Source organism: Dermochelys coriacea, chromosome 9 (genome assembly GCF_009764565.3).
Source record: "Dermochelys coriacea isolate rDerCor1 chromosome 9, rDerCor1.pri.v4, whole genome shotgun sequence".
In the NCBI taxonomy this organism is placed as follows: Eukaryota; Metazoa; Chordata; order Testudines; family Dermochelyidae; genus Dermochelys; species Dermochelys coriacea.
In genome coordinates, this window is record NC_050076.1 from 6,244,187 (window position 1) to 6,267,214 (window position 23,028).

Consider the following 23,028-nt stretch of genomic DNA (forward strand, 5'->3'; position numbering starts at 1 on the left):
CAGTCTTTAAGTCTTTACCTAATAACTAAAACCATAAGCTAGAACCATACTTTTTCTTTCCACAATATTGTTTTGGGACCAAGTTACGTTTTCTGTTGCAATGCGTAAAAGTTCATCCCGGATAACAAGCTTCTTGTTTTGCAGCTGGAATTATTTCTCTTCTGGATGAAGAAGAGCCACAGCTCAAGGTAAGCTTGAAAATGCTGATTAGACACGAGAGCAACAAACCAAAGTTGAAACTTTGTACCTGTTTTTTTTACAATAGAAACAGACAGATTCTAGCAACCATAATAGCTAGAAAAGAACAGGTAGCATTCAAGCTGCATCCAGTCAAAAGGATTCATTGCCAGAAGCCTGAGATGCACAGGCAATTCATGTGAAATGCAGCTAACTGCAACCAACCTCTTCTTTTAATGCCCAGGATGTCTGCAGGTTCCAACATGGATCATGCTGGAATCTCTAGTTTCTGGAGGCTCTGCCTCTTTGATGATGGCAGGGGTTTGTAGGCTGCATATGGTCCAGGGGTTGCACTTTGGATGTTCTTTTACTCTGTATTTTACTGTTTGAGTCAGAGTTAATCTCTTCTCGCATGTCTCTAACATAATTTGGGAGAGATAGAAACCAAAATAATCTAACCTCCATATAGTCTTCTAAAAATGTTTAGTAACCCTAGTGGAGGGAAAAGAAAATAACCATGGAGACCTTACAGTTTATGAAATATGCATATAGACTAAAAAGCAACAGAGGCCATCTGAACCCAACAAACAACCCAAATCAGCAGAACAAAGAGGCAGTTGGCAGGTTGATTGCATCACCTTGCTCACAGGTTGTAATCAGGGTGGCCTGTATTCCCTATGGGATATGTTTTCCAAAATAGGCTGCTTTAGCCAACCTGCAAGAAAACAGGGACAAAGACAGCTGCGAGTCAGTTCTGAAGACTCCAAGCATTTTAAGGAATCTCAGTAAAAAATCAGTTTGGCCCAGTGCTGCTCCCAGTGAAGTTGGGGGGAAGCAGATCAGGGTTCCATAGCCCCACCTATAAAATGGGGATAAAGAACCCTACATGTCCCCCAGGGGAGTCATAAGAATAAATTATGTTTGTGAGGATTGCTCTGTAAGCAGTGGTGTTGGCGGCTTTGAGATCTTATTGTAGGATGCAGTCATAAGGAGAAAAATAGAATGAATGCAACTCTTTAACAATTAAACTTCTATTACTTTCCATAGGAGTTCGCTCTTCACAAACTGAATGCTGTTGTCAATGACTTTTGGGCAGAAATCTCTGAGTCAGTGGATAAAATGTAAGAGAAGAATTAATCTATTTTTGGAAGGGTGGGTGCTCAAACGGAACATGGAATGTAATGCAGCTGCCTTTCCTCTGGCTGCTTGATCCCGGTTAATGTAGCAGTTATCTCCCCATTTTCCAAAGTGTTAATTTTAGCTGGATTTGGTTTGAGAATCTATCCTCCCAAAGTTGCTGGTGAGGTTGAAAATTTCAGTTGGCCTATGCCTTTGGGGGGAGCTTTGCATGCCCAATTGATTGTCTTTTCTCTGACCTTTTCAGTGAAGTTCTCTATGAAGATGAGGGTTTCCGGAGTCGCCAGTTTGCTGCCTTGGTAGCTTCCAAAGTGTTTTATCACCTGGGAGCCTTTGAGGAGTCTCTGAACTATGCCTTGGGAGCAGGCGATCTCTTCAATGTGAATGACAATTCAGAATATGTGGAGACTATCATTGGTAATTGACAGTGGCTCTAAATAGAAAGCCCACTAGTTGGTAAATCTTCTATAACTTGAGATCCCACTTGCCTTTACTGCTGTCCTCCAAATTCCCCGATCTCTGTGTAGAGTTAGTTAACCAGATGCTGCAGCTGCTTTTTCCAGCTTAGTATTTCTTGACTTTCTCTGTTTATAATTTTGTCTAGATTGAAGAACTGGCTTACCTAGGTGCTGTGATAATACAAATAAATATTGTGCGTCTGGGAAGTCTCCTGCTGTTGTACCCTCACCCAGAATCTCCTGTTTGAAACAGTCATGTAAAACATGTATGTGCCTTCAGCACTGAAGTTAAGACTTTGGGGCAAATAAGTCTTCCCCCACTAAACAGAACTAGTGACCACCCAAGTGATTTCCATGTCCCTTGCTACTTGTGTTCCCGTGTGTAACTAAGGGAACTATTAAATAGGTTGATAGTGGGGTGTAAATGACTTGATAATTTAACCCTAGATTGTGGTCATGCAGTGGGTCAAGTAACTTTAATTTAATGGATTTAGACAAGGCAAATGTGATGTTAAATGCCTGTATGTGTAGCCATGCATCTTCTTGGAGGGTGCTTATTTTTCTCCCCAAACCCAGGTAGTCAGATTTTCAACTGTCTTGTACTACTTTTAAAGCTGTGTGTGTCTAGGAAGCTGAAGGTGATTGTTCTTTATGTTCCATCTCAGCAAAATGTATTGACCACTACACCAAGCAGTGTGTGGAGAATGCAGAACTGGCCGAAGTGGAGAAGAAACCTGTCGACGAAAGGCTGGAAGGGATTGTTAACAAGATGTTCCAGCGGTGTTTGGATGATCACAAGTACAAGCAGGCCATTGGGATTGCACTGGAGACCCGCAGGCTGGATGTCTTTGAGAAAACCATACTGGAATCGGTAGGTTGAGGATTCACATGTAGGGTTTAACTTTCCCCTTCAGGGTTTGGATCAAGAAAAGGGAGGTTCAAGTGACTGTAAAACTACAGATTTTGTTGGGGCAAAATAAGAGTGAAGCTCATTGGGAAAATATGTTTGGTGAAACCCAGTGATTCAACTTGAATGATGATTTTTACCTTGTCATGTCTTGTCTATTTTCTCTGTTGCCCCCTTTTTAATATTTAAAGGGGCACTTAATGTACTGTGGTGGATAAGCATCATACAGATGCATTTCAGTTCTAGTGAACTTTTAATTTCAAAAATAATTTGAAACTTTTTTCGTGAACAAATCTGAGGAATGAAGTGTGGGCAATAATTAAATCACCTCTTCCCAAAAAAGTTGTTCACCAGGAAGTACAAGAGCCTCTCTTTGTTTAAAGCTATGTATAACTTACCTATTGTAACCGTGGACATTTTGATTATCCACATAAATGGCCCATCCTTTTTTGAATCTTGCTAAGCTCTTGAACTCCTTGTTGTCATGCAGGAGTGGGATTCATAGGTTGATTATGCATTATTCAAAAAAAGTATTTCCTTTTATCTACTTTAAATTTGTAGCCTTTCCATTTCAGTGAATGTACCCTAGTTTTTGAAATATGAGAGAAAGTAGCTAGAAGTGCCCAAATTACCTTCTCTCTTCCATTTGTTGTTCTGTATACTTCTGTCATGTCCCATCTTATTAATCTCCTTCTCTTAAGCTAAATGATCCTGATATTTTCAGTCCTCATATAGAAGTTTTTTTCACATATATTGGAGCTGAATAGACCTTTCTCTTCTTAATCTCCTGCATGAAATATGTGTATAAGAGGAATTCTTTGGCTGGATGGTCCATTTTGTTAACATTTCTATGTTGAACACCTGCATTTCCCTGGGTTGAGTACCTGATGGTCAGGGAAAAGTTTGTGGGACAGAAAATTTAAGTATTGAGCTCTTAAGGGACATTTGTGCTTATGTTTGAGGTTTTAATTTGGAGTGAATTTGCGTCTTTCCATGAGTGTTGTTCCTTGGTGGTGGAGTATGCTTGTTTTGGTTATAAATGGTCTTCTCTTTGGGTCACGTTTGTATGCATATGGTCTTTGAGTTTTTATGAAAGAGAAAAATAAGAGATCAGATGTCAAGCATAAAAGAAATTACGTGTAAATGGTTTTATTCCTTAACCTTGTTTTTTAACAAAGTCTGTTACAAAATCTGGACTGTGTCTTTTCCTTCAATTTCAGAATGATGTTCCTGGAATGCTAGCATACAGCTTAAAGCTCTGCATGTCTCTGATGCAGAATAAGCAGTTCCGTAATAAAGTGCTGAGAGTTCTGGTTAAAATCTACATGAACCTGGAGAAACCAGACTTCATCAACGTGTGCCAGGTAATGCTGTGTAGCTCTGCTCTTCATGAACTCTTTGCTTAATAAAAATTACTGTCTTCTAGGTGTATCTAACTCAATACCCACATGGGCTTTGATCATATTTAGTTAAACAAATGAAATTCAGTTTCCTGGGGGGGAAATGGGGGGTGCTAAATATGTATTGAGTGGAGGTCAATATTAAAGATGGACTCTGATATTTCATACTTGGTCATCCTCATTCTTTTGAAATGAAGCTTGGTCTAAAACAAGCCTTTTAGCAAAATGGTACATGTTCATTTGGTAAAACCTTTTAATCTTGTGCTAGTATTAGTATGAGATTACACCATCATTTCAAGTAATGAAGTGAATGTACTGTAGGTTATGCCCATACATCTTCAGAAGATGCTGTTATACATTCTTAAGAAGGTTCTCTGACAGTAATTGTGTTTAAAATGAGACTAAGGAAAATATTAAGTCTACTTACAATTACTATTGTAAGATTATTAGTATCTGCCCTGGGTGGGGGAGACGTCTGTCCCAGGGAAACAGTACAGAAATTAGTATGGGGAATTGATGCCTGTTCTTTCATTTTGCAGTGTTTTCTACCTGGTGGATTTATCTTTATTTTATTTTTTTTCAGTGCCTGATTTTCCTGGATGACCCCCAGGCTGTAAGTGACATCTTGGAAAAGCTGGTGAAGGAAGACAACCTTCTCATGGCTTATCAGATCTGCTTTGATCTGTATGAAAGTGCCAGCCAGCAGTTCTTGTCTTCTGTGATCCAGAATCTTCACACTGTTGGAACCCCTATTGCCTCTGTGCCTGGATCAACCAACACTGGGACTGTCCCTGGATCTGAGAAAGACAGGTGGGGATGTTGGCTTGAGTAGAAATATAATTGTCACGTTCAGTTAGAATACAATTGTATTTTGGTAAATTAAATGACGCAGGAACATTGGAAGAGCATGCGTCAATATTCTTAGACTTTGGGGAATATATGGCCCAGGGACTAGTAATATGTAAGTCCCTTAGTTTTCAGTTTTTCTTTTGTTTACAATTTCCTGGGAATTTAGTGGCATTTATTACAAAATTTTTAAAAGGTGAAAATTGCTGAAAACAAATTAATGAGACCGTTTTCTGGGTAAATATTGGGGGGTAAATATATTAATACTGAGGGATGGGAGAACAGAAAAAAGCAACAGACAAAAGCCAAGAGTATTAAAGTAAAAGCAGTTTAATGCTGTGGTAGTTTATTTCATGAACAGTATTTAGTTGCATAATATGTAGTTCTATTGGATGGTACCTGAACCTATTGGAGCCCAGAGGTACTTTAACAGAGAGAATTTAATTACACTTAGACTAATTGTTTATTGACATAAACACATCTTACCTAATGTGCTATATTGGATTTTCTTAGCATAATCAGTATTTTCGTGTAATTCACTGGTCTACAGTTTGGGGGAAAATTGGTCAAAACTGAATAATAACTTCTGTGAAACCTGGGAAATTTTCAGTAAAAACCAGAAATGAAGGGTCTTATTATTACTGATATGATTCAAAGCCTTCACCTCTTGGACAAAGCTCACTAGTTCAAATCCAGCCTCGAACTCTGTTACCAGAAGATTACGACCATCTGGGGACTGTTCAGCAATCTGGATCACACGAGCTTAGTGGCCAGATATCCACATTATACAAGGCACCCTCTCAATTGGTGCTAATTGGTCGCCTCATTTCATCTCCTCCTCATCTACCCTCACAAGTAGTCCGCATGGCACAAAGAATGAACTACCCTCTCGTTCCTAGAGGTGGACTTCTCTAGGTTAAGATGGAGACATGTGGATACAGCCTTGTGGGGGAAGCTTGTAGCACTGCTGTTCTTGCTGTGCCTGTTCTTTAGCCTCTGGAGCTGCCAGACAAGCACCCACATCTAATTAAATAGCATTTAATGGGGACTGTAGTCCAAACCAAGCCTACCAAAATGCAAGGGCCTATGGAAATGTAGGAAACTGATTCCAAACACCTTTGTTTCTTCAGTCAAGAGTGCGTATGTAGCAGGTAGATGTTCCCCTGTTGTGATGCTCTACAGTAAGAGGGAATATGTACCCACAAAGCAATTTATAAATCAGCCTGTGCAATGTCTGACCTTAGTTAGTCCTCTTTGAGCAGTGCCCCTGAAGATTGCATTGTAGGGGACAGCGGCCCTCTCCCTTGAGCACTGGAAATTCAGTTTTTGATCATTCGGAGAAACCTGGACAGATTCCTCTCCCCACATCTTGTTGTAGCATTGGCAGAGCCTTATGCTTCTGTAGGTGCTGTTGTTTGGATGAGATGTGAAATAATTATCCCCTCCAACTTGCTTATACTGCCCATCCAGTCGTGTCAGTGAGAGAGATGGATGATGCCTGAAGTGTTCTGGCTGGCATGGCACTCCCCAGGAGAGACTGGAAAACTGCCTGTGTTTATTTTAAAATGTCAGGCAGAGGGAATCTGTACAGTATATTTGGCTATAGCAATAAATGGAACGTTTCCATCCACTACACAAGTCTTTCAGGACCTTGTGTCAGTGCCAGCTTAATGACTTGGGTTGCTTTCCCATTCATCACTACGTCCATCCTTACTGACAGTGGTGGCCCCTAGGCTTTTGAGGATGGAGGTAATTCTCTTGCTATGTCTCACTCCCAAACACGTTTCCACCAGTGGTTTTCCCTCGCGTCTCCCCTGCCTGTCAGTCCATACAAGCTTCTCTAGTCGCTGCACTTTCCAACCAGCGTGGGGGCCAGGATTCTCTGTCTTTTATCCCTAACTCCCCTCTGACTCAGATTGCAGAGGGGGCTACTATACCTGTGTGCGTCAGCCCTGGGCCGTGCCCAAGGTCTCTTATCCCCGGAGCTTACCTTCACACCCCAATCTCCTGTGACGGGGCGCAACATGCAGCTGTTGCCAGAGCATTTGGCAGTCATGAGATGTAAACTAGTTTGTATTTTTTGTTTAATTTCAGTGACACTATGGAAACAGAAGAGAAGCCAAGTAGCACTTGTGCTGCGAAGTCTGCAGAATCTGTGAGTGCCACTCTGTGAAATCAAATGTGCTGTGTTTAGCTCTCCATACGCGTTTTGCTTAGATCCCTTCCTCTTCTTCCCTGTCACAAGGTGATCCTCTAAGGGAGTTGGACGTACCCCTATCTGAGACTAAATTGGCTTCCTCCTAAGTCGGGGTGGGCAAACTATGGCCCGAGGGTCGCATCCGGCCCATCAGACGTTTTAATCCGGTCCTTGAGCTCCTGCCAGGAAGCGGGGTCAGGGGCTTGCTTCATGCAGCTCCTGGGAAGCAGTGGCACGTCCCCGCTTCAGCTCCTTTGCATAGGGGCAGCCAGGGGGCTCTGCACACTGCCCCTGCCCCAAGTGCCACCCCTGCAACTCTTTTTGGCCAGCAAACAGGGCCAATGGGAGATGCAGGGACAGCGCCTGCAAACAGGGCAGCTCGCAGAGCTGCTTGGCCACACCTCCATGTAGGAGCCAGAGGTGGGACATGCCACTGCTTCCGGGAGCTGGTTGAAGTAAACATTGCCTGGAGCCTGCACCCTGACTCTTTCCCATGCCCCAACCCCTTGCCCCAGCCCTGATCCCCCTCCTGCCCTCCATACCCCTCGGTCCCACCTTTCTGCATGCCAGAGCCCACCCCACAGCTGGAGCCCTCACTCCCCCACCTGCACCTCAACTCCCTGTCCCAGCCTGGATGCCCCTTCCGCACCCTGACCTCACTTCTGGCCCCACCCCAGAGCCTGCACCCCAAGCCAGAGCCCTCACACCCTCCTGCACCCCAATCCCCAATTTTGTGAGCATTCATGGCCCACCATACAATTTCCTTACCCAGATGTGACCCTCAGGCCAAAAAATTTGCCTACCTCTGTCCTAAGTGATAGGTTTGAAGCTAGGGGTCAGATGATGGTCTGCAGATAAAAGGCCAGTAAGCAGCTGAGAGAGAGAAAATTGTAGGGAGCAGGTAGGCTTCTGCAGGAGACTCTGGGTCAGGAGAAGGGGCCAGTAGAAGGACCTGGTTTATCGGTTTGATTTGGACTGTATTAGTATTGAGGAAATTAACTCCTCCCCAAAGAAAAGCACTGAAATTCTGCTGCTGTTGGGCACTTCATTCTGATGCACTGCCTGGTGGATTGGCCCACTGCCCCACAAGTCGTTCAGTAACAATTTTCCTGACTGGGAGAGCTAGGCCATTGCTTCTGGAGTGCCAGAAGGAGTTGCTAGAGTAATACAAGGCGCTCGCGTTTTCCTGGGGGCCGTACCCTTTGCCTCTGCAGTGCTTACAGCCCATAGTGAAGGACAGAGCTTGGTGCTTGAGTTCTGATCCTGGCTTGGGAATAGTGCACATTATGCTTTTTGCTGCGCTACTTGGCTTGCCCATTAGGTTTTCTGTTGTGCAAAGCTTACTCTCTCTCTCAAGTAAGTTAGAAGTAAATATGCACTCACCCTAAGCAGCAAATGGAGCAGCATGCTGTGTATCTTCTGGGGCTGGTGAACGGAAATAAATAAAATGCTATCCAAAGGTAATGCACACGTAAACTAGTCATGGGAATCGTTGAGATTTTCTTGTAGATAGCTGAAAGGGAGAAATTTTGTTCTTTCAAATGTAAGTAGAGATATTTGCTGAAACTAGGTTCAGGCAAAGAAACAGCAGGGTGGAAGTCCTTACCTTGTCAAGAGCCTGTGAGCAGTGCACTCCGGGGGCAGGGTGTCTTGAATTAGTTTCTGTTACAGGAACACCATTGGGTGTGACAAGGGGAAAGCATGCATAAGCAGTCTTTGTGGCCTGAAGCATTCCTGAGTTTAATCTGCCCCAGATCAGAAAAGAAATAATCGAGGAGATTAGTTGAAGGGCTAACCTAGCTGTACTCGGTGGGTCTCTTTAACATAAAGCTGCTACAAAGAGATCTGGATGTACTTTCCACCCTCTGCGGCAGAGCGCCAAGCAGAGACTTACCTGGCAGAAGTTACCTAGGGCTGTGGGGACGGGTTATTTTGGCAGAGCACTGGAAACACGCAGGCAGTGGAAATACAGCAGTGAATGGTAGATTGTTTCAAAAGTCATAACACTGGGTTCTCCCTCCCCAGCCATTGTAAATCAGAGCAGGGTGGCTTTAGCACATCTGCTTGCATTGACCTTCTGCATTGAATTAAGGTGTGTTCTGATTTCCTGAGCAGTTCTAGCAACATCATGAGGCGCAGCCTGTGATGCCCAAAGTATTGCTGCTTTGAGTCCTTCCCCAGTATAATATCCAAGGAAATATAAGCACAATGTGAATATAGGTGACTGCCTCTTGGGGGAGATTCTTTTCTCATCTGTTGAAGGTATAAGAGACCAAACAAAGCAACATGTTGAGCCTTTTTGGCATTTGATAGCAGTCTCCTCGCAATACCTTCTATTCAGTTCAGTGGCTGCATTTAATCTTAGGGGGTCTGTCCCCTACTCCCCTACATAGAGGCACTCCCCTTAAAGTTTCTGGGAGCTGGGTTATATGCATTGAGGGAAGAATCAATGCCCTTTTCTCTTCCCAGAGGTGTTGGTCTCTGAAGTGCGGGACGGGGCGTGAACTGTTAAATATGCCCATCTTTTAGCTCTCTCGTGGGCCAGTGTTTTAGCAGAGCTTGAATCTGGGGGAATGCAGGGATTCTGATGACCTGTTTTTTTTTTGTTTTTGTTTTTGTTTTTTTTTTTCTTGTTTGTATGTAAAGAACCCAGAGCCTAAGGACCAGATTTCAAAAATGATTAAAATTTTAAGTGGTGAAATGGCTATTGAGTTACACCTGCAGTTTTTAATACGAAACAACAATACAGACCTGATGATTCTCAAAAACACAAAGGTAAGAGACCTTGGATTGTCTTTTTCTTTCTGGAATCATCACAGATTTTCTGGTGACTGTGTTTCATTACTGAACATAGTCTCCTCCTTGAAGCAGTAGGCTTTAGCAAGGCCTGTATGTCTCTTGGAGGAATCTGTTTATTGTGTCTCTCTCTTTCCAAGGATTTAGTTTAGTGTATTGGTCAGACCAGATTGATTTTAAAACTTGAAACTCCAAGGCTAAAGGAGGCTGCTTGTTCCCACCGTCTGGCCCAAAGCCATCAGCCCCTAGAGTGTGGCCCAGGAAATCTTGAGGTGTGGCTTGCAGGCACCTTTCGCTGTATCTGTGGGTTGAAGATAAAACTGCTCAATTGCAGTATTTTAGTGCAGGGAGTAAACTGAATGTATTGGGGAACTCGCATAATTTCTATTCCACTAGGGAAGATACTAATGAGAGAGAGAGAGTGCACATAAATTTTCTCTCACTCACACACACACACACACACACATACACACACACACACACACAAAGTAGGTGCAGCCCTTGGGTTCATAGCAAGCTTTGTCCCTTCTGTCCTTTAAACTAAGAGATTATTGTAAATCCCAACAGAGAGATTATTTGAATCTGAAATGTAACCTCTGTTCTCAGCAGGAGGTGCTGTGAAACCTTTGCTATAAGCAGGTACACATCTGTTGGGGAGGTTCCATTTTAAATGCACTGGAAATGCATAAAACTCTTTTGGGTAGTGATTCAGCATAACCTTCTAGGAAAGTCTTGAAATTGCTGTCACAGCACTTACGGTGTAGCAATAGGTTCCTGGAGTTCCTGGCTATTTAAGAGGGTTCTCTTCTCATTTTGTGCTGTTGCTTTATTCCAGAAGTTTACAGAAAGGACTTGTCTGCACTAGAAGAATTGGGTTGAGATTAGATAGGTGTGTATTAACAAGCAATACATCCCCATCAGGAAAAAGATCATGGTTAGGTTGGGGTTAGTTAATACAACTCTAATTGTGACTTATTTTTCTAATACAAGTGCAGAGTGAGCAGAGCTTTGCGTCTTAGTTGTGAATCTTCTTTGCTGCAACCTGGTGTCTGTCTCTTGCATCTTGGTGATACTTGCCTATTTTGCTCTTCCAGGATGCAGTGCGGAACTCTGTATGCCACACAGCAACGGTTATAGCAAACTCTTTTATGCACTGTGGGACAACCAGTGACCAGTTCCTTAGGTAAATACATTGCAAAGAAGTCCAGTTAGTATTCTAGCTCTCTGAATGCTATGTTCAGTATGATTCACCATGTCTCCGAAAAGACACTGCAGAACTAGAGGAAGATCAGCAAAGTGATGATAATGATCAGGGGCTTGGAAAAGCTGTCAGATGAAGAGTGTTTCCCTTAGAAAGGAGATGGATAAGCAGAGAGGTGATAAAAGTGTATGAGATAACGAAGGTCTAAAGAAGGGAGATTGGGAGCTTCTGATCTCCTGTCTCATAACTGCAAGAGAAAGGGGACATTCAATTAATTTAAAAGGTGGGAAATTCAAAACCAATAGAAGGAAATATCTTTTCCTACTTCACGTAATTAGACTGTGGAACTCACTGCCACAGAAAATCATTGCGGCTAAGAACTTAGCAAGATTCAAAAAGGCATTGGATATTTACATGGATATCTAGACTATCCAGAGTTTCTATACATAATTTATAATTTTGACAGTGATATTAAACCTTGTGCTTTATGGTTTAAACCAGTCTCTGACTATTGGAGATCAAGATGAGACCAAGTGTGATGATCAGATTATCCCACATCAGCCTCTTTGTGGAATTCTTACACCTCTGAAGCATCTGGGTCTGGCCACTGTCAGAGATGGAATTCTGCTCTAGATGGACACTAGTCTAATCTAGTCTGGCAGTTCCTGTTTTCCTGTGAATAGAAGTTGGCGTACTGATGAGCTAGTGACATTTGTGAGGTCAAAGGTGGGGACTCATCCCACTGCGGGAGGTGAAGAAAGAAAATGACTGATCAAATCCCTGCAGCTGATCTGGGAACAGTGCTGATGGGCTGCATGGTGAGCAATATCCAGTTCTCTGGAGGATTGCTCAGCCTGCAGCCAGGTCTTTGAATATGTTGAAGTAGTAGATTTATGTAGTTCTGTGTTGTCACTTAATGCTGCTGTTCAGGACGGTGATTTCCAATGTTCAGCGGCTGAGCTGGGACCAGCCAGAAATCAGGGCAGCTCTAGGCAGTGAAGCATGGAAGCAGCCCCTCCCGTCTCCAACAGGTGCTGGTTTTGACAGCAGTTTTTCCTGATGAAATATGTCGTTGGGTGTTATAGAAACTATATTTAACCCCTGACTTTCCTCCTTCCAGAGATAATTTGGAATGGCTGGCCAGAGCCACTAATTGGGCTAAGTTTACTGCTACTGCCAGCCTGGGTGTCATACATAAGGTAATGCTGCCTTCATTCCTGTGTGCCTAAATGTAAACTCTTGCCATGCCTATGCTGAGACTGTTTGTTTGTTTGTTTCTTTTGGAATCGAGTGGGGATTCTGGGTTATACACTAAGGTCCTGGTTGTGCTCCAACTCATAACCAAGTTTGTAACCAGTCCTTGATAAGGTTGACTTAAATGTGATTTGTCTCCTTGCATGGCCCAGTTATAACTTGGCTGGAACCAAAGCAGCTAATGATACCTGACCCACGCCAGATCCTTGGCTGGTCTCTGGTTGTCCTTCTGTGAACGGCTTGGTCCTTTTTTTTTTATTTGCAGTGCAATCCAGACACTTTAACCATGTTGATGTAATCGGTTTGGTTGAACCTTAGGTCATCTCGGAGTGCATTGTCCCACGTGCTGCCGGTGCCACCTTTTGTGTATGTTCTCCAGGCACTTGATTCCTACGAAGGCACTGCACCATAGAAGAACTGCCTAGACTTTTTTCAGATATACTGGTACAAACATAGCTAGGGAACTTGTGGACATGCAAACGTGTCTCTGATGGCAGAACAGTTGCTGTGTGGACACAAACTGCACAGTGTTACCTATAACCAATCTAGGTGATTTGGCCTCTAGCTGGTTACAAAACCACTCTTAAAACTTGTGCTGTGGACAGGGCCGTATGTTTTAACAGGTATCTCCAAATATCATAAACTGGACATCTAATTTTTAAGAAACATCAAATACACATGTCAGCTTCTTAATCATAGAGATGTGCAAAGACTCGGCTGATTTCCAGTTATTTTTTTTATGAATGTACACATGCATATAGCAGAACATGCATTGGGCTCAACAAGGGCATGTAGTGTAATTGAGGTCAGAAAAGTGGTGAAGAAATATGGCTTAAAGGGAAGAACCTTCACTGACTTACCAAAATCTAAGTGCACAGAAGAAGAATATAGTGAATGAATAGATGATTTAAAGTATTTACGAGGACCATTTGGATGGAAGGGACCTGTGAATACTAAACCTGTGAGGTGGATTTAATTCTCTAATCCATTTCTGATAGGTCACATCTAGCCTTGAATATGTGCAGTGAAGCTGGGATCTAGACAATTGTTTGTCCAGCTTAATTAAAATGGAGGGCTCTCTTTTTGCTACTGTACAGTCAGAGAGACCACTTTTCTCCCCTCCTTTGCATCAGTTGGATGGTGGCTTCCATTTACCTAAATTAAATGTCTGTGGTTTTATCACTTTATTTTGTGGCTTCATGATGTTACTGAGCTTCGTACGATGATACGTTCCGAAGGAGCATTGATGATGGCTGACCTTGCCAATTCAGTGCTGGGAAAGGAGGGTTAAAGCCAGTCAAAAATAGTGGCAAATCATTGTAATTGCTTTGTGGGGCTAGAACTTTTAATTAAAGCATCCTGATTATTTGGGCAAATATGGTTCCTGGGCCAAAGTTGTTTGCATAGGCTTTGGATAGCAATCATGTGACCAGAGTGTAGTCACATGTCTGTGTGAATAAGTAGCTCAGAAGTGCAGAGAACACAGCATTAAAATATTGAACATGTTGTGGTTCTGTTAGATCACAGCATGGAAATTGGTGGCTAAAGCAGATGTTTCCTACTGAGTGTTTAATTATGAACACATTGTTACAATATTTTAAGCACTGTTTTCTTCTCTCATTTTCCCCCTTTCCCCAACCCCTTGGGGCAATGAACTTGCAGGGTCATGAGAAGGAAGCTCTACAATTAATGGCAACATACTTACCCAAAGACACCTCTCCGGGCTCGGCCTATCAGGAGGGCGGAGGTCTCTATGCATTGGGTCTGATTCATGCTAATCACGGTGGTGACATCATTGACTATCTGCTGAACCAGTTGAAGAATGCCAGCAATGATGTGCGTACTAGATTTAACAATGAACCTAGTTGTGTTCTCTTGTACCCAACAGTGCGCTAGGTGCTTCACACAAACCAGGTCTTTGAGCGCTTACACTTTAAAACAGATATGATACAACAACTGATGATCATAAACAGCCTGATAACAGGAGAAGGGCATGACTAAGACAATGGCTACAGCAAATAACCCTAATGCCCTTCTTGTTAGTAATACAAGTGGGATTTTAGGATGGACTTGTATACTTGTTTCAAAATAAATGTCATCTACAGCATGACTTTATACCCATCCCTCCTTTGTTTTACGGTTAATTTACTGTATTATGCTGTGGTTTTGGCTCCAATTTCCTACCAAAGGAATAAATTGCTGAAGCAACTGTGCTGCAAACTATCTTATGTGTAAACAGAACTTCAGCAAGGGTTTGCTCCTGACCACTCCTGGGGTTCTGCAACACTAACCCTTCTGTTTGGAACAACCTCCTAATTAATGTTTGCCCAGCACCCTTCCTCCCTTTCTCCTAAGATAGATAATAAAACCAAAAGTATCATAATGCCACTTTATAAATTCATGGTTCACCCATGTCTTGCATACTGTGTACATACTAGTTGCCTCACGTCAAAAAAGATGTAGTAGAATTGGAAAAGGTCCAGAGAACGGCAACAGAAATGATTAGGGTATGGAACAAATTCCATATGAGGAGAGATTAAAAGACTGGGACTGTTCAGGTTGGGAAAGAGATGACTATAGTGGGGGGGATATGATATCATGACTGGTGCGGAGAAAGTGAATAAGGAAGTGTTGTTTACCCCTTCACATAATACAAGATCGGGGTCACCCAATGAAATTAATAGGCAGCAAGTTTAAAACAAACAAAAGGATTTACTTCTTCACACAACATACAGTTAATCTGTGGAACTGATTTCCACATGATGTAGTGAATGGCAAAAGTATAACTGGTTCAGAAAAGAATTATATTAGTTTGTGGAGAATAGGTCTAACAATGGCTATTAGCCAAGATGGTCAGGGATCAAACCCCATGCCCTGGGTGTCCCAAAACCTCTGACTGCCAGATGCTGGGATTGGACAACAGGATCACTTGATAATTGCCCTGTGCTTTTCATTCCCTTTGAAGTATCTGGCATTGGCCACTGTTAGAAGACAGGATACTGGGTTAGATAGACCATTGGTGTTGCCCAGTATGACCATTCTCGTGTTCTTTGAGGGTGTCTCCCAAGTTTCCCACTAGGTCTGTGAATCATTCTAGCTGGAAAGATCACACTCATTTTGGGCTTTATTTTATATGGTATTGCTCCTGCCTTCAGAGAATTCAAGGTGATGAGGGCCTCAGGAATATCTGTATAAATTTCATTCAGGGTCTATTGGTGCAACACATTTTGCCCATTACATATCTCTGTAGAATTGTGGCCCTATTTAAATAAGTCCTTGGGAAGAGTGCTAAAAATAAAGCATCAGAAAATCTGTTGTAGTGGGCTTGTAGCACCCCTTACTGAGCAGATCTATGGGCTGGCTATGGGAACATAGCTGTTGTCTTGATCAGAGAAAGCGATTGGCTGGGGCTGGCTTGAAAGGTAAAATTGGGATTCGTAACTAGGGGGCAACAGTTCATTTGAGTTTTTTGGGGATAGGGCCATACACTAATAGTTTCCAGCTTAAAGCTCTGGCTTCTTCAGCTGAAGTAGACACCTTCCCATTGTAATACATTGAGCAGTAAGGAAAATGGTTGTGCTTTTTTGTAGATTGTCCGACATGGTGGTAGCCTGGGTCTGGGTCTGGCTGCTATGGGGACTGCACGCCAGGATGTGTATGATTTGCTGAAAACAAACCTCTACCAGGACGATGCAGTGACAGGTAAAGATGCTGCTTCTAAAACAACCATTTGAGACCTTGCTAGTATTATAGACTATTTCCATGTTGTGTTTGCGTCCCGTGCAACTCTACCCTGGCCTTTCCATGACCTACGAGTGTCTTTTATTTTGTTGCAGTAATACTTGTGGGCCTGGTTGTATTGGAGGTTGTACAGACACCTAGCAAGAGACAGGCACTGCCATAAAAAGATTAGCCTAAGAATTGCAGGGGACTGTGATTCAGTGGGCTGATGCTTCTTTTTAGGGGGTCCTTATTTCACTCAGCAAAGAAACTCTTCTCCCCCTACACTTTTTTTTAACCTGTTTTGACCCCACATTCCTGCCAGATCTCATGATGACCTCTTTGGCTAAGAGAGGCTGAGTGGAGGGACTCATGAAGGCCACTACTGTATTGACTCAGGTTCACAGAAGAGCTTATGAGATGAACTGCATGTGTTCTAGCATGAGAAACACATTGAACCTGGGAGGGCATAGCACTAACCCCAGGGCTCATGGGCTGGTGTCTAGTAACATGATACGGGCATACAATCCAATACATCTTCCATAGTGAGTCATTAAAATGAAGACGCTGCTGCATTAACAATCTATCTTTTAAGTAGCTTTATAGTATTTCCCAGGAAGTGATTTTATTATACTGCTATCTATTTGAGACTTCTGCTATTGCGGCTCTGTGTAAACATCATAGGTATGCATTCACAATTTTCCTTTAGAAGTGTCGTTCCTTCCTCCCTGTAGCTTTCATGAGTGAGCAAACACCATGCTGAGCAGCAGGTCTGCTGGGCACAGTGTCTGGAAACTTTGTTTTGGCCTGTATCTCAGTAGGATGAGGGGCTGCTGGGTATTGTGTTTACACAGGCATTGATATATTAGTCTGTTTTAGGAGCTCTGCATACTTTACTGATTCCCTTTTGCTGCTGTTCAGGTGAAGCAGCTGGTCTGGCATTGGGTCTGGTAATGCTGGGATCTAAAAATGCTCAGGCTATTGAGGACATGGTTGGCTACGCACAGGAAACGCAGCATGAAAAGATCTTGCGGGGTCTGGCTGTTGGTATTGCTCTGGTGATGTATGGGAGGATGGAGGAAGCAGATGCCCTCATAGAGAGTCTCTGCAGAGATAAGGTAAGTGTGCCTGTGTTTTGATACCATCATGGTCTGTTTCAGAGATTTCCCCCTGCTCCCTTCTGAAATCTCCAGTTTGATTAGGGTGACTGCTTTCACCAGAAAAGTTTTTCCAAACAACTGAATGTGTCGATGTACCTGTTGGGTGATGTGTGGCAATGGTCAGTAAAGTTATTCTAAAAGGGTTGGACAGTTCACAGCTCATGATACTTTTTGCCTCTAGGTCATTAGTGCCAAGTGGCATTCCAACCTGATGGCTGTTCTGCGACGTGTCCCATGCCTAGTAGATAGGTGCCCATAGCCCGTTGTCACCCTTGTTGGCAGCTTCAGAGCCCAGGAATTGAGGAGACTTGGAAACTGAACTTCTGAGTCCTAGCTGTGTCCATAGAAATATAAATATTGAAGCGCTCTCTGTGTCTTCCAGGATCCAATCCTCCGTCGTTCAGGAATGTATACTGTAGCTATGGCTTACTGCGGCTCAGGGAACAACAAGGCAATCAGACGTCTGCTGCATGTTGCTGTAAGTTCTGGAGAGTCTGGGGCAGGTAACGGGATAGCCTGCATGGTTGCAGCAAATACATGGTCCATTGACAGAACTCAGTAGCTGTAATGCTAATATTCTAATCTAAAACAGTGATGTAAAGGGAATGAGTGGCCTCTCTTTGCTTAATGGAAACACGAGGATTAGAAGTTGTAGGGTTTGCAAACATTAAAGCTAAGAGACACTCGGCAAGAAAATAAACAAACTCCAATATTGCTTAAAGCAACACTATGCTAAAAAGTAGAACACAGCCCCAGAGTACTTGCTAGCTGGGCCTAAGAGTTTCTTATCTGCTCCAGATAACCTTCATAATAATTTATTGTGCTGAGCAGAAACAGGGTAGCCTCTAAAATATGGAGGCCATCAGTTCTTTCTGACTAATAGGTCTGTGATTTAAAAAAAAAAAATAGAACTTAAAACATGTCAGAGTGTGGGAATGACAGGTTTCAGAATAGCAGCCGTGTTAGTCTGTATTCGCAAAAAGAAAAGGAGTACTTGTGGCACCTTAGAGACTAACATTTATTAGAGCATAAGCTTTCGTGAGCTACAGCTCACTTCATCGGATGCATTTGGTGGAAAATACAGAGGGGAGATTGATATACACACACAGAGAACATGAAACAATGGGTTTTATCATACACACTGTAAGGAGAGGTTTCAGAGTAGCAGCTGTGTTAGTCTGTATTCGCAAAAAGAAAAGGAGTACTTCTGGCACCTTAGAGACTAACAAATTTATTAGAGCATAAGCTTTCGTGAGCTACAGCTCACGTAGCTCATGAAAGCTTATGCTCTAATAAATTTGTTAGTCTCTAAGGTGCCACAAGTACTCCTTTTCTTAGTGTGGGAATGGTAGTTCTTTGTGAGTCTATTTCAGCCAAGGATAAATTGCCTCTCTGAATGTAACTGTTAATTTTTTGATCTCTGTAATCCCAGGCCTATATCCCAGATCAAATCAAATGCATGAGCACTGACGCGAAAGGTTGGGGGTTTGAACCATTCTCTTAACATCTTGTTTCCTCTTTAATAGGTGAGTGATGTCAATGATGATGTGAGGCGGGCAGCGGTTGAGTCACTTGGATTCATTCTGTTCAGGTACAATTTCTAACTGCATCAGTTCTTCAATTTGACTTGTCTGGGAGATTTTTTGAAATCATGTGTGCTTCATCTCACTAACTGAATCAGTTGCTAACTAAATGGAAGCTGGAAATGCATAGAATACAGGGAGAATGAAATCTGGGTCAGAAGCAGAATCCATCTCCTGTGCATTTCACGGACCAGTGGATGTATTGGTATGTACTGGGATGAGCTATAAATAGAAGGAAAAAGAGTCGTGCAACCTTGCATTGTGAGTGGTAGTGTGGTCCCTTGTGAGAAGTAATCTGAAACTGCACAGTGCCCTGTTATGGTGAATCTACACATGCGAAATGACATTTTGGAGCAAAATGTCTACTTTGAACACATCTGTTTAGTCAAAACCTTTGACTGATGTAGTAGTATTTTGTATTTCCTCTAAGTGGATTTGTCTGAGCTGACTTTTGATTACCCTCCACACACTCCACAGACCTATTAGTCAGTTGCTTCTCTAGAACTAACTTTGAAGGTAGGAGATTGTTTGTTTGTTTTGAAAATAAGCCTTTGTTAAAAATAGCCTCTACATTTGAAAATCACCTTTTACTTATGCAGGCTGTAATGCCAAAATGGGACATGTACTTTCGAGTAAGTCTTTCATCTTCTGAAATTAGTAGGAGCAAATATTTTTTGGCCGTCTTCTCCTAATGTCAAATCACTCTCTCACCGATTCTGTGGGTAGCACTTTACAATGCCATAGGCATGTGTATTTATTTGTCAACTTGGGAAGATGGAAACTTGACTTGAAATTTTCATTCATATATTGACATGGGAGGCCAAGTTTCAGACTTGGACTGTCATTCTTGTATATTGGTACTGGTATCCCATTCTAGGCACCTAAATCCCACCTTTGCATGCCCAAGTCTAGAGAGTGGGTCTGCAGTCTGCACAACACATGGGATAATTCTGGGTGAGTAAATAAAATTGTATTACTACTTTACTCTTCTGTGATGCCTTTTGTCTGGCGATCTCAAAGTACTTAATGAATTTAGACTAGAACTCTGTGAGTTAGGTAGGTGCCAACCTAATTTTACAGTGGAGGAAACTGAGGCACAAGGGGTGATGTGACTTGACCAAGACCATACAGCAAATCTATGAAAGAGCTGAATCTGCTGCTCACAGTCCTGTGCTTTGCCATAAACCCTTGTATTCCCTTGTGTCAGGTTTTTTAAAAGAAAATACAAAAAAAAAAAAAAAACGCTCACACTAATAGGATAAGGTGTTGGGGATAGTGAGTGAAAACCATCTTTGCTTATTCATGAATAAACCAGAGAGAGAGGATGATTGCCCAGTTACTAAGCTTGCTGGTAGCATCACCATCCTAGGCACAATTGTGATGTGAGCTAATTTCCCAATAGCAAAAGTATCTAAATAAATGAATAAAAAGCTTTTCATGTCAGCCTTTGTATGGAAGTACTCCCGTTGCTTCCCTCCCAGGGCAACCTATCTCTGGTGCTTTATGGGACTCCCTGTTTCCTTACCCACACTTCCACATTGGCACAGCTATTTTTCTGGCTGAGGAGAGCTGCTTCTCTATGGGCAGTAGTCATCTTTGCAACAGCAACATAGAACACTTGCTGTCCCCAGAGCTGAGCGTGGTGTCTCTGCTTTGCTCCAAGCTCTAAAGAGTCAACTCCTGGGAAGGCAGAACTTTAATTAAGGGTCTCCCATGTGGCTGTAGAAGAAGCTCTTTGTGGAGGAACACCGTTTCAGGGTTATCCGCCCCTTTAACACACCCCACCCTTAACCTCCTCGTGGGCACTCTCTTAAGGTTTCAGGTGTCCTAGCAGACACCCCTATCAGGCAGAGACTGGTGTCTCTCTACGTTCAGATCGGGGTGGAGGTTAGACTTAGTCTCTCTGCATCTGACTGTGATTTCCCCAACAGGTCAGACTGGGGTCCAGCACCTATATTTTACTCTTTTTGTAGGGGCTACACAAGCTATCACCCAGCCTTCACAAAGCAGATTACGTTGACTCTTAGGGCAAAAGCATCACAGGGAAAACCTCTAAAAACAATGCAGGGATTTACATGCTTACTAAACATACTCCATAGTTGCTGATCAGCCCTTGGGGTCCTGGTAGGCCAAAGGCCTTCCAACCCTTCAGTAAGAGTTGGGGGGCCCCCGAGGACCAAAAGTCCTATCCATTTGCTGAATCAAACAGAAGCCCCTGAATCTGTTTATACTCAGTGTCTTATAATAAAGACTTGCTTTGACTCCCAGCATCTTGAAAATAGGTAAATCAGTCCTTTCTTTTATCTGACGGGTAGTCAGACTTCAAAGCCAGCCTTGGGATTTTGCTCTATTCCCCCTGTGATTCCAGGAATATACAAATACACATGATTTGTATTGTCTGAAAAGAGCTATAAATATTGTATAACTCGTACTGTCTGGCCTATCTCTATATAATGGCGTTTTGAGGTTTTAAGTGGAAGAGACAATATGAAAGATATTGCAACTACATGCAGTATACGTTCGCAAGAAATGTTATCTGTGATTTCACACGCGTTGATATGAATCCAGAAGACGCTAAATCGCTGTTAGATGCCTCGGCTCTGTGACTTTGTAGCCTTCACATGTTAGCGCAAAGATCCACTTACCGGGAGGATGTCCTTGGTATTTAAAAGTCTTCATTGGGCAGTTCGCAGGTACTTCCTGGGAAATTAGTGGCAAAAATGCAGGCAAGAATAGAGGTTTGCGAAAGGAGGATAAGCATTTGCTTCAAATGATACAAATAGCACATGGGTTGGCTTGGTGACATGCTGCCAGGGTATGTCTACACATCATCTAGGTGCCTGTGGCTGGCGTGTGCTAGCTGACTTAGGCTCACAGGGCTCAGGCTTCAGGGCTGTGTCACTGTTGTGTAGACATCTGGGCTTGGGCAGGAGCCTGGGCTCTAGGCTCCTGCAAGGCGGGAGGATATGAGAGCTCGGGCCCAAGCCCAGATTCTATACAGCAGTGAAACAGCCCCGCAGCCCAAGCCCTGCGAGTCCAAGTTGCCTGGCTGTGTAGATAGACTCCCCCTCCCCCCAGAGGTTTGGGTACAGTAAAGTTCCCAATTCCACTCTAGTTCATTCACTCATTCTGTTAGAGGCAGCGTGGCCAGTCCTACGGGGAGAGGGCCACACCTGCTTTCTGAACAGCAACCACATCCTCTCATTAACAGCAAGTATTTCAATAAAAACTCTTTAAAAGTCACTGCTTCCGCATGGACTGTTCAAGAGAGTTACTATCCAGACTGTTGGTTAGTATTGTAGGCCTTGGTTTGAATGACAGCATTATCTTCTAGTGGCTAAAAGGACTTGGAAGTTGTTTGGGTTCTACTTCCTGCACTGCCATTGACTTATAGGTGTGGCTTTGGCTGTCTTGGTGCATGTGCCCTGTTTTTAAAATGGGGTAATTATATTTGCTTTCATAAAGTCCTGTGAGAAGTGGAGGTGAAAAATATTATCATGTGAAGTATTTCTTTATTGGCTATTTTAAGCAGAAAAATACCTGCTGCATTGTTGTTTAACACTTATTGCAGTGTGTAAAAGGCCGTAACCAGGTTGGGCCCCATTGTGCTAGAGGCTGTTCAAACCTATCACAAATGTCAGGCCATGCCCCAAAGAGTGGACCGGTTTTAAGACAAAGACATAACAGGTGGAGAAGACAAACAAGGAAGCTGGGGTAGGGTCTAGGAGACAGGATAACAAATATAACAGGACACACACACAACTCTTAGCTGGTCAGTAGAATGATTGCAGCTTTTCTCTGCCTTGCAGTTGTCAGGTTGCTGTTTACCCAAACACACTATGGAAGAAGTGAATTTTGAGGAGGGACTTGGAGGAGAACAAGGTGATAGCTTTTTGGATTTTGACTGGGAGCTTTCACCGCTTGTAAGGGGTGATGTGGGTGAAAACATAGAAGTGCTTATCAGAAAATTGGGCAATGGAGGCTGGTTTCATTGATGGAGCAAAGGCCGGAATTGACCTTGCAATAAGCTGATGGGGCATACAGGTAGGGTGGGGTTAAAACGTGGAGGGCTTTGTCAGAAAAGACTAGAGGTTTGTGTTGATGCAGTGGATTAGGGAGAGCCAGTGCAGGGACTTAAAAAAAAAAAAAAGGGATGATGTGCTCAGAGCAATGAGCCAAGAGGAGTTTAGCC

The 23,028-nt window shown here is 43.0% G+C and overlaps 1 protein-coding gene across 3 annotated transcripts in view; it reads left to right on the forward strand.

Moving 5' to 3' along the window:
* Positions 1–23,028, forward strand: part of PSMD1 (proteasome 26S subunit, non-ATPase 1) — a 117,108-nt gene that overhangs the window by 3,459 nt on the left and 90,621 nt on the right. For all 3 annotated transcript variants that reach the window (XR_006273982.1, XM_038415537.2, XM_043491574.1), the window contains exons 2-16: positions 145–188; positions 1,225–1,298; positions 1,562–1,731; positions 2,438–2,643; positions 3,900–4,043; positions 4,663–4,889; positions 7,020–7,080; positions 9,769–9,897; positions 11,013–11,101; positions 12,240–12,318; positions 14,036–14,209; positions 15,964–16,075; positions 17,015–17,211; positions 17,636–17,731; positions 18,780–18,844. Coding sequence is in view for 2 of the 3 variants with exons in the window: in XM_038415537.2 (XP_038271465.1) it covers positions 145–188; positions 1,225–1,298; positions 1,562–1,731; positions 2,438–2,643; positions 3,900–4,043; positions 4,663–4,889; positions 7,020–7,080; positions 9,769–9,897; positions 11,013–11,101; positions 12,240–12,318; positions 14,036–14,209; positions 15,964–16,075; positions 17,015–17,211; positions 17,636–17,731; positions 18,780–18,844 (1,867 nt within the window). In the remaining variant the exon portion in view is untranslated. The remainder of the gene's footprint in view (positions 1–144; positions 189–1,224; positions 1,299–1,561; positions 1,732–2,437; positions 2,644–3,899; positions 4,044–4,662; positions 4,890–7,019; positions 7,081–9,768; positions 9,898–11,012; positions 11,102–12,239; positions 12,319–14,035; positions 14,210–15,963; positions 16,076–17,014; positions 17,212–17,635; positions 17,732–18,779; positions 18,845–23,028) is intronic.